Raw genomic sequence first — 13,765 nt, 5'->3', positions numbered from 1 at the left:
TTGAAGTTGAAGAGTTGATATTAAAATTGAAGTTGAAATGGAAAAATTGATGTTGAAAATGAAGTTGAAGAGTTGATATTAAAATTGAAGTTGAAATGGAAAAATTGATGTTGAAATTGAAATTGAAGAGTTGAAATTAACGAAATGAAATGGAAAAAGTGAAGTTGAAACTGAAAAATTAACGTTGAAATTGGAAAATTGAAATTGAAGTTGAAATTAAAGTTGAAATTGAAAAATTGAAGTTGAAAATGAAGTTGAAGAGTTGATATGGAAATTGAAGTTGAAATTGAAAAATTGACATTGAAATTGATGTTAGCGTTTACTTACTTGTGTTTTTATAACGAATGTCCAGCTGCATCGACTGATGTATTAAAAAATACCTCATTCCATTAAAAAAAATGAAGGTGACCTTCATATCTCTAAAAAATATTGCATGAAAAAAAAAATTTTGTTGGTATCTTATTAGCCCCATTTTACCATTCAACTTTGTCCGTCAGACATTTGACGTATCTTTAAAAACAACAAAGATATTCAAGGTGGTCAAGTTAGCTGGAACACCTTGTATACAGGGTGTCCCAAAATTCGTGAAAATCCCGAAAGGGGGTGGTTCCTGAGACCATTTCAAGCGACATTTTCCTTTGCAAAAATGTTATCCGCGGCTTTGTTTAGGAGTTATTAACGAAAAATACGGACCAATCAGAGCGCTACCTAGACGCGAGTTGCCACAGTTGGCGAATAGACATTTGGCGCGCCGGGCGGAATACGAAAAATTCAATACAGTATTAGCGATAGTTTTTTGCAAATATCTCGAAAACTAAAAGCGACGCCCCTATATTGGAAAAGGAAAAGGTTGTTCAAAATGTCAATATCTATAACATATTTAAATTTTATCAAAATCGGAGTAGGCAGACCTTTCCTGTATAATTACCACGTTTTCTGCTTACTTTTGCGTGTAGAACACGCTGGCAAAGTTAGGCCGGAAAAAACTGGGACACCCTGTATATTATTATTTATCAAATTAAAGATAAAGCTCTGGTCGGAAACTATTCTTCGATCGGATAATGTTTCCAGGTTGACTGTGTGTTTAATATTATAGAGTAATTATGATCAAAGATTGACATTGGGTTGTTTGTATTATATGCACAAAACCTGAGGAATGTAGTGCTTTGGCAACGTCTTTTTTCAATTGATATTATAGACATGTTCGTTAATCGCTCTTGTCCAATAGAAGAACGAAGGTACGATTTTACAATTTTTAATTTGCTAAACGAACGTTTGCAGAGAGCTGTCGTTACAGGCATTGTTATGAAAATCCTTAATGCTTATGTCTAGATTTGGACACGTGTTTTGTAATGAGAGTTCGTAATTTTTTTGCAAGATTTTAAAAACGTCCAAGCGACTCTCAACCGGATCGGTATCCTTCGTTTTGCGTCCCAAACCCGGTTGCGCCCGCGGCGGGCGCCATCTTCGCCACGCCCACAGTGGGCCAAACCGACGCAATCTGTGTCAAAATCAAAAGAACTTTCGATAGAAATGAGATAGAGCGGTGCAATTTTTTAAATATGAAAGCTGAAACTTTGCAGAATATGGGATAATTATGGAGATTATGGTACGAACGCTTTATAACCTTGAAAGAATTTGCTAGTCTGGCACAATTTCAAAAAAATTGTCGGTTTTTCAGTACCACGCGCGGAAAATTTTTTTTTTTAACATGCGACACATCGTTTCTCGTAGATTTTCTCACGGTGATTTCAAATCTGGTTTAAAAATTTGTCTGCGACTTCAGGATTTTGCAAGAAATCGATTTTTGTGAACACAACTTATGAAATTATTTTTTCGTTGAAATGAATTGGTAACCCACTAGTTTGTGAAGGAATATTGTATTCTCATATATAAAACACATTAAAAATAATCATCAAAAATTAAAAATGAACATCATGCGTCTGCGAACGGGAAGAAATGAAAAATCGCTAGCATCCACCAGATCTAATTGTAAGGGACAGAAAATAGGCTACCCAATCAATTTTAGACTATAAAGCTTGAATTTCGAGAAGGTGGTTTTACGCGTTGGCAGTCGCTTCTTAATTTTTCCGTGATAAACCGCTAGTTATCGAGTGTCGACGCTCTCGCGGCTACCATTTTGCAAAAGAAAGTCGAGGCTGTCTACAATATTAGGTACATCGATCTTTCGCGGGGGCTAAAAAATTTAATGAAGCAAAAGAATCACTGCGGTAAATTTTCATTCATAAATTGCGAGCGAAAGAAGATTCGCCGAAGTGTTCGTGTTAAGTTTTCATTATCTTCAACGTAACTTCCCTACCAACGCATTAACTACCGCGGTATTATTGAATAATTTTTTCAAATGTATGGCGTGCAAAATTTATAAGTAAATCAGGGACCAAACAGAACAGTTATTTTAAAATTTTCTATGATAAAAATCGTTAATAAAAAGTTGATAATTATTGAATTTTAAGGTAATGTACACAAAACATAATGAAAAAAATTGGATGGACAAAATGATTAAAATATATCGATTTTTTATACTTTTTGTTTACAAATAACAGTTATTATAATAGTATCCAAAAAATTGGAACCTCCTCGATAAGTGTTACCGCTGAAGACAAACTGTTTCGATTGGTCAAAGCAGTTATCGATGAGCGAAATTTATTTCGATCGCTCATATCAGTTATCGGTGAGAGAAGTTCATTTCGATCGCTGATAACAGCTATCAACGAGAGAAATTTATTTCTATCGCTCATAACAGTTATCGAAGAGAGAAACTTATTGTATTTTGATCGCTCATAGCAGTTATCAATGAGAGAAATTTATTTCTATCGCTCATAACAGTTATCGATGAGAGAAATTTATTTTAGTTCGATCGCACATAACAGTTATCAACGAGAGAAATTTATTTCTATCGCTCATAACAGTTATCGAAGAGAGAAACTTATTGTATTTTGATCGCTCATAACAGTTATCAATGAGAGAAATGTATTTCTATCGCGCTCATAACAGTTATCGATGAGAGAAATTTATTTTAGTTCGATCGCACATAACAGTTATCGATGAGAGAAATTTATTTCGATCGCTCATAACTAGAATGCGGATCTTTATGCAAAATAAAAAATTTCTGCCTGAATTGCAACAAGCTGGGATGAAATAAATATTTAATTTCTTGCTGAATATATGTTTAATCGGTTGAAAATGATATAGTAGCATGTTTAAATTCTTCAAATATTTTTACTGTCATAAATTACACCTACCCATTTTTAGCATAAATGCATAAAATCCGCAGTCTACTTGTAACAGTTATCAATTAGAGTTTATCTCGATCGCTCATAACAGTTATCGATGATTGAATTCCTTTTCACTCGTTCATAATAATGTAATTATTGATGAGAAAATACATTTTGGCTGCTTATTTAATTATTGAGTTGTCTACTCTTTGTCGGATGGAGCAAGCTTGTGAAATTCATTGAGAAGTTTTCGTACAACAAGACGAATCAACAGACCATAAGAACAACGCAAAATCTTTTTTTGTTTGTCACATTAAATTCTGATTGTAGCAATTAATTTTAAGAATAAAAACTTTATGAAATAATTGATTGTCTACCTACCAACAAGAGAAAAATTTTCGGTTACTTCCCAGATAGCACTAAAGACGTCTTAAAGACGTCGGCAGTTGGACATTCAGACGTTTTAAAGATGTTCCGAAAGTTCTACGAACGTCTTCCGAACGCCTCTTGAACGTCATGTGTTAGAAAACGGTACATCTTAAAGACGACATTGAAATGTCTGTTTGACGTCTACAAGATGTTCAGGAGACGTTCGTAAGACATTTGGGAGGTCTTTAAGAAACGAAATTAAAAACGAGTTTAAAGTTAAACCAATAAATAGCTTTATTAGAAGAACGCATGTGGAATTGGCATAAAAAGTATAATTAAAATAACAATTGCAATTAAAATCACTATAAAAATAATAAAAATTGAGATTGAAGTTGAAATTGAATTAGAAGTTGAAGTTGAAATTGAAAAAATGAAATTAAAGTTAAAATTGAAGTTGAAATGAAAAATTTGAAATTGAAATTGAAGTTGAAATTGAAAAAATGAAATTAAAGTTAAAATTGAAAAATTGAAATTTAAGTTGAAATGGAAAATTTGAAATTGAAATTGAAGTTGAAGTCGATAAATGTTGATTAAATTAATACAAGTGAAGACCAAAAATAGATTTCGACAAAAACGAGTTTAAAGTTAAACCAATAAATAGTTTTATTAGAAGAACGCATATGGAATTGACATAAAAAGTGTAATAAATATAATTGAAATTGCAATTACAATTAAAATTACAATACAAATTGAAGTTGAAGTTGAAATTGAAATTGAAATTGAAAGATGAATTGGAATTGAAATTGAATTGAAAACTCGAACATATGATAACAATTACCACTTACTGCTAGATTATGACAATATATAAAAACCACTCTGTTTATGGTCCTAAAGACGTTTTAAAGACGTCTCAGACTTTCAGACCGAAAACCGGCATAAAATAGACGTCTTCAAGACGTTGTGTGCTATCTGGGTTTTAATCCTTACTTGTAACCAATACGATTTTAGTCGATGAAATACTTGTTATTCTATAACTTCTTCCTTTTTGGTTCTAACATTTATGGTCCCCGCCCCGGTGTAAATCTCAATGATGACTGGACTGCCTTCGCCGTGATCAATTTTCGTTCGCAGAATTTAGCTTTTTCTAAGCTGTGGATCGGTTTCACTCTCACGCGAAATCTCCGGCGCGCACTATTTACGGTCTCTGCTAATTTCTGCGAAGCAATCGGAGCCAGTCATCGAGAGCGTTTCTCGCGTGAGTGCTTAGAGGGTCCAAGCGATAGAAAAAAGGTTCGCAGCATCTTCCTCGATGCAACAAAAACGTATCCGACACGAAGAGTCCCGTAAGTGGCAAGAAGGCGTCGCACAGTGGTCCGAGAACGCGATTTCACTGGCCAAAACTAAATTTTCGAAGTTGAACATTTTGGAAAAAACTTTTTTGGCTATAAAGTGACGATACTTTAAACCATCAAAATCCAAAGTATCATCCATTTCGCAAAACTGTGTAACCGAGGGTAACGTTCAAAAGACAAAATTCTGAAATTCAAAGTGAAACTACTAGGTGTGCAAATAAGTTCTTTCCCCTCTTTTTTCCAAATTCACATTTTATGTAATAAAATCTTGTCTGGTGACTCCCAATCTCTCTGCCAATTCTTCTTGCGTCTGGGTCGGATTTTCGTGGAGCAATTCCTCTGACTCACCGTCACCTTTCTCGTTGCACAAGAACGATCGTCGTCTTCAAAATGAAAATTTCCGGCTTCAAATTTTTGGCACCAGTGCCGCACAAACCATTTCAGTAACTTCGACAGCTGATTTCCTCAGCTGGAACGCAAAGAGTAAGCAGTGATGCAAATGATGCTATTCGCACGCCATATTTCTTGAAATTGTTGCATAGGACTGGAAACTCTTAGGGCGCTCATCACAATTCTTCTTAAAGCTAAACGAACGCTCTTTCCGATGGCATCAAAATCGGGAAGTAATTCGAATTCAGTCAGAAGTTATGATCGAAGGAAAAAGGGGGAAGGATCTTATTTGCACACCTAATAATAATTATTCTAACAAGGGGAGTCCAGGGTAGTCGGAATCCGGATTTTCCTGAAACTTGCAGCATTTAAAGATGACGTATCCAAATGTAATTTAGCAAAGCAGTAGCGCGCAATACTCAAGATTTCCCGAGAAAATGGCATTTGAAAATTCGGTTTACGCGTTCATAAGGAGTTCGCGTTAATCTATGAACACAAAGCGCAGTGGCCGAGAGCGCTACGAGAAAAACTGGTAATCAGTAGGTCGCTGGGTCGAGTCTTGTTGTCGGTATTTTTTTAAAAAATCTTTTTTTCAGTTTTAATCCTAAAATTTATGAAGTCTGCCATTAAACAATTATTTTTTAAATAGAAAATGCATGTTTTTTATTTGTGGGTGTTGAAAAAAATCGAACATAAAAATAATACAGTGTTATATTTACTTTATTATTGCTCATTCTTTTTTAATAAAAAAAAAATTACGTGTTAGTATGACACGACCCAGAATGATACTCATCGTAAAAACACCTCTTCAATAATTCTGATAATTATAACAGCTCCGCTTAAGATGGTGAAACAAGAATCGGATAACGACGTACTTAAAATACAACTGTTTTTCGCAGTTATAGATATTGGCGTAGCTGCATGGCTGATGATCCATCGAACACTTGTGCCTCAGTAAAATCTGAAAAATGACATAGAAATTAATCTTACAACAAGAAAAGCAAAAGGAAACAAAATTGTTAATTGCAATTGAATGCATGCACACATTCTTTAGAAAGTATCTACAATACGTGGTAACACGTATAATTAAGTATTGGTATAAATAATTGTTAAACTAAACCACTCGAGTGGTTTATATTACTAATTTAACAATATACTTACAAATATTTGGCGTAGCTGCATCCATATGGCTGCTGTTCTACCGAACGATGGTGCTGAATTGAATTAAATTAATGGTGTTGAATTAAATTCCACCACTTTGTACATTATCAAAATTTTTTGTTAATGAAATGAAGTAAAACACGCGACACAAAGAACGACCACTTCGACAGTTCGACACAATACAGAAGAATGAAATAGTGAAAATCGACAAATACCAAATGACGATCGACGCTACATATATCTTGAACGACGGGTATTCGTCGTTGGTCCTATGTTGGGTATTCGTCGTTGGCCCTATGTTGAGTATTCGTCGGCAAACTGTCATAATTTTTCGTCGTTATACGTTGGGTATTCGTCGTTGGCCTTATGTTGGGTATTCGTCGTTGGCCCTATGTTGGTTATTCGTCGTTGGCCCAACGTTGGGTATTCGTCGGCAAACTGACGTAATTTTTCTTCGTTGGCCCTAGGTTGGGGATTTGTCGGCAAAACCACTAACCATGCCCCACCATTCCCCAACAAACTCCCAACCGTTGGCCACCGTTGGCCAACCGTAAATGCTACTAGGGGTTAATCGCAATTAACAATTAATCGCCTCGTTTAGTCGTTAAAATTGTGGTTAACGATTAAATACCTATTAATCGTTAATTGCGGTTAACGATTAAACTACTTTAGTCGTTAATTGCGATTAACGATTATTAATCGTCAATCGGATAATTGATTAATGATTAACTGCTGAAATTTCGAAATGAAATACGTATTAGAACAGTGTATGAATACTGAAAAAAATGTAAACTGAGTTTAGGTGTATTGTCATTTGGTCTATAATACAAACTCTGTTTACGTGCTTTTATGTTTGAATTTATTATTCCTGGAAAGCTACGACCATGTTTTTGTTGAAGTATATTATCATTTCTGTCAATTCTCCATCCGCTCTCTGCTCCCTCTCTCTGTCACTCTCTCTCTCTCTCTCTCTCTCTCTCTCTCTCTCTCTCTCTCTCTCTCTCTCTCTCTCTCTCTCTCTCTCTCTCTCTCTCTCTCTCTCTCTCCCTCCTTATTACACTTTTTCGATAATTCCTTTTTTAAATCAACGATTCACGATTAAATCAATCGATTGAATCAATCGCCGATTTTTCAACGATTTCTTCATTTAATCAACGATTGACGATTAAATCACTCGATTGAATCAATCGCCGATTTTTCAACGATTTCTTCATTTAATCAACGATTGACGATTAACTTCATCAATCGATAGAATCAATCGCCGATTTTTCAACGATTTCTTCATTTAATCAAGGATCGACGATTAACTTCATCAATCGATAGAATTAATCGCCGATTTTTCAACGATTTCTTCATTTAATCAACGATTGACGATTAACTTCATCAATCGATAGAATCAATCGCCGATTTTTCAACGATTTCTTCATTTAATCAACGATTCACGATTAACTTCATCAATCGATAGAATCAATTGCCGATTTTTCAACGATTTCTTCATTTAATCAACGAATTGACGATTAACTTCATCAATCGATAGAATCAATCGCCGATTTTTCGACGATTTCTTCATTTAATCAACGATTCACGATTAACTTCATCAATCGATAGAATCAATTGCCGATTTTTCAACGATTTCTTCATTTAATCAACGATTGACGATTAACTTCATCAATCGATAGAATCAATCGCCGATTTTTCAACGATTTCTTCGTTTAATCAACGATTCACGATTAACTTCATCAATCGATAGAATCAATTGCCGATTTTTCAACGATTTCTTCATTTAATCAACGATTGACGATTAACTTCATCAATCGATAGAATCAATCGCCGATTTTTCAACGATTTCTTCATTTAATCAACGATCGACGATTAACTTCATCAATCGATAGAATTAATCGCCGATTTTTCAACGATTTCTTCATTTAATCAACGATCGACGATTAACTTCATCAATCGATAGAATCAATCGCCGATTTTTCAACGATTTCTTCATTTAATCAACGATCGACGATTAACTTCATCAATCGATAGAATTAATCGCCGATTTTTCAACGATTTCTTCATTTAATCAACGATTGACGATTAACTTCATCAATCGATAGAATCAATCGCCGATTTTTCAACGATTTCTTCATTTAATCAACGATTCACGATTAACTTCATCAATCGATAGAATCAATTGCCGATTTTTCAACGATTTCTTCATTTAATCAACGAATTGACGATTAACTTCATCAATCGATAGAATCAATCGCCGATTTTTCGACGATTTCTTCATTTAATCAACGATTCACGATTAACTTCATCAATCGATAGAATCAATTGCCGATTTTTCAACGATTTCTTCATTTAATCAACGATTGACGATTAACTTCATCAATCGATAGAATCAATCGCCGATTTTTCAACGATTTCTTCGTTTAATCAACGATTCACGATTAACTTCATCAATCGATAGAATCAATTGCCGATTTTTCGACGATTTCTTCATTTAATCAACGATTCACGATTAACTTCATCAATCGATAGAATCAATTGCCGATTTTTCAACGATTTCTTCATTTAATCAACGATTGACGATTAACTTCATCAATCGATAGAATCAATCGCCGATTTTTCAACGATTTCTTCGTTTAATCAACGATTCACGATTAACTTCATCAATCGATAGAATCAATCGCCGATTTTTCAACGATTTCTTCATTTAATCAACGATCGACGATTAACTTCATCAATCGATAGAATCAATCGCCGATTTTTCGACGATTTCTTCATTTAATCAACGATTCACGATTAACTTCATCAATCGATAGAATCAATTGCCGATTTTTCAACGATTTCTTCATTTAATCAACGATTCACGATTAACTTCATCAATCGATAGAATCAATTGCAGATTTTTCAACGATTTCTTCATTTAATCAACGAATTGACGATTAACTTCATCAATCGATAGAATCAATCGCCGATTTTTCGACGATTTCTCTTTTTAATCGTACACATTAATCAATCAATCATGATTAAAATTTTAATCGATTAATGCCCAACTCTGCAGATTACCTATCAATGACCTCAAAAACATCCGATCACCAACTTGTAGAAAGTTTCAATGACATTTTGACGTTTGGCCAGTAAAATCGCGTTCTCGAATGCCGTGTTTACACGAGTCGCGATGTTCTTTAGCGAAACAAACGCACGCGTTCGATGCGCCAGGTGCACGGGAGAAAAAAGTTTCGCTGAAAGAATCAGAACAGTTCGGTTCTTGTTCCCACGATCGGTGATTTATCCGTTGCGACTGAAGTATTTACGATACCCCCGGATAAACCGTGAGCAGGCACGTTCTTAAAACAAGATGTAACAACCTGCTCGTGGAAGAATTGTAGGCAGCACGGGGATCCCAGCGAATTTTCCGAAAGGATGGGATTGTTTGCTCGTTCCGCAGAATATCTGCCCGGGCCGCGATATTTATTAATATTATGCTTGCGTCGTGATACTAACAAAATATTACCGCGCGGCTGCGTTTGTTTATTCGGAAGCTGCGCGCACATGCATTTTATATTTGTGTAATTCGGATTCGACGGTTTTATACTTGCTGCGGAACGCCGCACAGTGGTCTAAAACGCGAAATTTAGTGACGTTCTGCTCAAAAACCAACTATATCATATAGATATCTGTTGTGAGTGTTTATTGCTTTCTAAATATCCATCAACCTCGAAAATGAAAATATTAATAAAATTTAATAAAAACCATTAGTGTAACAAACAGTTAAAGTTGGAAGTTTTGAAGATAGCCTTTCTCATGGAAAAAATTGCTTTTCTTCTTTAAGATGCCCTGACGATCCTTTTCAATATTTTCCTTCCAATTTTTTTTTAAATGAAAGGTTTATCTTTAAGCTGTAAATTACTATTTGTCAATTGAAAATTAGTATTTGTAATGCATTAAAAATGTTACGCTAAATGTAATGAAGAAAATTTGCAAAATTATCAAGACTTCGCAAGGAATATCTTTTGAGTCATAAGAGGTCATAGAATTTGACAAAATGGAATATTTTCAGCATACTTTCCTCTATGTAATCATGCAAAAATCATTTCCTAGATCGTCCTATATCAAAAGTTATTATTGTTTAAAGCCGTCCATGCGGCTGTGCGTATTGGTTCTCGCATCTATCGTCGGGACTCCGTGACAACTAAGAAACACTTTAGACTTGAAACACTTCATATCTTTATGCTATGCTACAATTTTTTGAGCGTTATATACTATGTTTTTTCCTTTTTATTTAAATTTTGTTTTGTGCAGTTTATATTTAGTGCGTACCTCAGTATACTTTATGCATTAGTTCAGTATTATACCATCGTTTAGTACAGTTTATATTAATATACAAGGAGAATTAAGTATAATTCTCCGAACGCGTTGTATACGTTTTAAACAATCATCTTATACGACCGTTTCTCCCACCAATATTCAGAAAAAAATGCTATCGATGAATTGGTTTGCCCGATCGTCAATTTCACGCCTACTCCAAACTTATATTGTTGTCACATCGTTCATCATCACACACTCACTGCAACATACTTTAACTCAGCACGAGTCATACGCGTTGTTTACAGTAATTTATATTTTGTATTTGTTATATAATTTGTGTTTGTTATATTGCGTTTATATTTATATTGAGTGTTTGCGTTTATATTTTGTGTTTGTTATATCTCGTTCGTAATAAAACATATCGTTCTACTAATATTTGGTAAGTACATAAATAGTTGGACATTTATTACGTTAACTATTTTCCGTGTTCAACATTTCTTTCTTTATTATTCTGCTATTTGTTATTTATTAAGAATGGAGGTGTTCCGTATACAAATCTGAATTTATTATATTTATTACCACGTTTTTATTAGCTCGCTTTCTTGTTTGTTTGTTTGTTTGTCTGTTCGGTGGCAAATTCTGCAATAGATTTTATTATTGTTTACATTTCACTTTGTGCATTATACAGGTACTATAGATTGTGAATTTATAAGGATCAGATAAATTTTCTCCGGAGGCTTTGGAAAATCAAGGAACAAATTTTATTCAAATAGCGATTTCTCAAAAATTTAGAAAAATAATATAATATATTGACTAAGCTGAATGTATTCCGTTTCAAAAAAATTTGCTAAAAGTTGTTAAATTTGTAAATATGTTTAAAAAATAGTAAAAAAAATTATTACATAAACGAAAAGTATACCACATTATACATTATTAAAAAAGATCACATGTTAATATCCTACACCCCAAATTTCACGTCGATATCTTTAATAGCTTAGAAGTTATACCAAAATGTCACTAAATTTCGCGTTTTAGACCACTGTGCGCCGCCGTGTTTTACGGGTGCTTGTTCGCCTACGTAATAATGGCGGGCACATACACCCTCTTCCTCTTTCGTCCACTCTCTCTCTCTCTCTCTCTCTCTCTCTCTCTGACCGTCGCGAAATTTTTCGATTTTATCTGTGTACGCGAAATGGAAAGTTTCTGCATCGATTGTGAGCAGCCAAGTTAAACTTTTTTCTCCCTAATCATTTTTAGTAAGTTGACAATAATACAGTTCCTCACTTGTCTTATGTTAAACATTTCGCTATTTTCAATTGTGCCTACCCATTAGGGTGGTCCAAAGCTATACCTGTGAAAATTTTTTATCGAGATACAAAGCACCGCACCCCCCAGAATTGTTCCTTTAGGTGAGAAAAAAATTTGTGCAAAGTTTGAGATCGATCGAAAAAAAGGATCACGTGCCCCAATGCGACTGAAAATTTTGAAAATTTTGAAATTCACCTCAACTATGGAACATGGCACATCGTTGGATTTGTCTTTTTTTCTGAATAGGAATATGGAAAAATTATATGACTCCCTTTAAATGAAAATAACAATGACCTTGAAATTTCAAAAATATGATTTCCAAAAAATTTTTTTATTTTGCCATTATATTTACCTTATTGAACAATGCAAATTTCTCCTCTGACATTTTTTCGTACAATCACAAATAACAGAGATATTTAAATATGCACATCAAAATGTAGCATATTTTGACCGATGGTGTTATACATATGTAATGTAAGTATGTATAAATGTAAGTTATATGTAATATTTACATATTTTTCGCCAAGGGTTTTATTTAGCCAAGTTTTATTTATATCAGAATATTGCTGACGGTAATCTTTTACAATTTGTAGTATCATCTGTTTTTCTTCCTCACTAAGCGGTAAAATTTGGTTAAAGTCCTGCATTAACTTAACAGCTCTTTCTGCTTTATCGTTAACCACCGGTAAAGCTTTAACGATATCTAAGCCTATTTTATAAGATGGTTCATCTTGCCAAACTATAGGATCTTTTTCTAAAAATTCTGCCGATATGCCGAATCTACTAAAAAACTTCCGACTTTCGTCTGTTATAAAATACTAGCTTTCCCCCGCCACGCGTTGCTGTGGCACAGTATTTTTGAAAAGCATATACGTATTGAACGTGTTTGTGATAATCTATTTTGTTCAATTCCATTTCGCTGTTCGCGTTGCTTTGTAGTTCTCTCTCTCTCTCTCACTCGCTCTTCTTGATCTCCTCGCTCTTCTTGAACTCCTCGCTCTCTATCTCTGTCTCTCTCTCCCTGTCTCTCCCTTTCTGTCTCTCTCCCTTCCACTCTGTTTCAATTCCCTCTTACTCTCTCTCTCTTTCTCTGGCTCTCTCTCTTGCTCGCTCTCTGGCTCTCTTTCTTGCTCTCTCTCGCTCATTCTTGCTCTCTCTCGCTCTCTCACTGCCTCTCTCTCTATCTGTCCGTCTCTGACTCCCTCTCTCTCTCTATCTGTCTGTCTGTCTGTCTCACTCTCGTTCTCTCTCTCTCGCTCTCTCTCGTTCTCTCTCTCTCGCTCTCTCTCACTCGCTCTCCTCGCTCTCTCTCGCGCTCTATATCGCTCTCTTTCAGTCTCTCTCTCTCCCCCCTCTCTCTCCCTCTATCTATCTGTCTGTCTCTGTCTCCCTCTCGCTCTCTATGTCTATCTCTGTCTATCTCTCGCTCTCTCCCTCTCTATCTCGCACTCACCTACGTAGAAAGCTGGGGTTTGGACCGTTAAACGCGGCTTTGCCACGGGAAGGTTTAAGAGCAAAGAGTATTCGAAAAAGTCCATTCGATCAAAAGTTATAAGCAGAAATGTGCCGAAAAGAGAGCGAAAAAGTTGACTTTTTTCACTAATGACGTCACAACTTTTGAACCAATAGACTTTTTTGAATGCG

The 13,765-nt window shown here is 34.9% G+C and overlaps 2 protein-coding genes across 3 annotated transcripts in view; one reads left to right on the top strand and one right to left on the bottom strand.

Moving 5' to 3' along the window:
• Kon (chondroitin sulfate proteoglycan 4-like protein) overlaps positions 1-13,765 on the top strand; it is a 322,078-nt gene that overhangs the window by 38,581 nt on the left and 269,732 nt on the right. The gene's annotated exons all lie outside the window — the stretch shown is intronic.
• LOC143217841 (uncharacterized) overlaps positions 1-13,765 on the bottom strand; it is a 47,412-nt gene that overhangs the window by 30,569 nt on the left and 3,078 nt on the right. Inside the window, exon 3 of the mRNA XM_076442486.1 lies at positions 12,693-12,884. Coding sequence (XP_076298601.1) covers positions 12,693-12,884 — 192 coding nt within the window. The remainder of the gene's footprint in view (positions 1-12,692; positions 12,885-13,765) is intronic.

This window comes from Lasioglossum baleicum, chromosome 18 (genome assembly GCF_051020765.1).
Source record: "Lasioglossum baleicum chromosome 18, iyLasBale1, whole genome shotgun sequence".
In the NCBI taxonomy this organism is placed as follows: domain Eukaryota; kingdom Metazoa; phylum Arthropoda; class Insecta; order Hymenoptera; family Halictidae; genus Lasioglossum; species Lasioglossum baleicum.
Note: the sequence above shows the minus strand (reverse complement) of the source record. Positions and strands in the feature narration are given on the sequence as shown.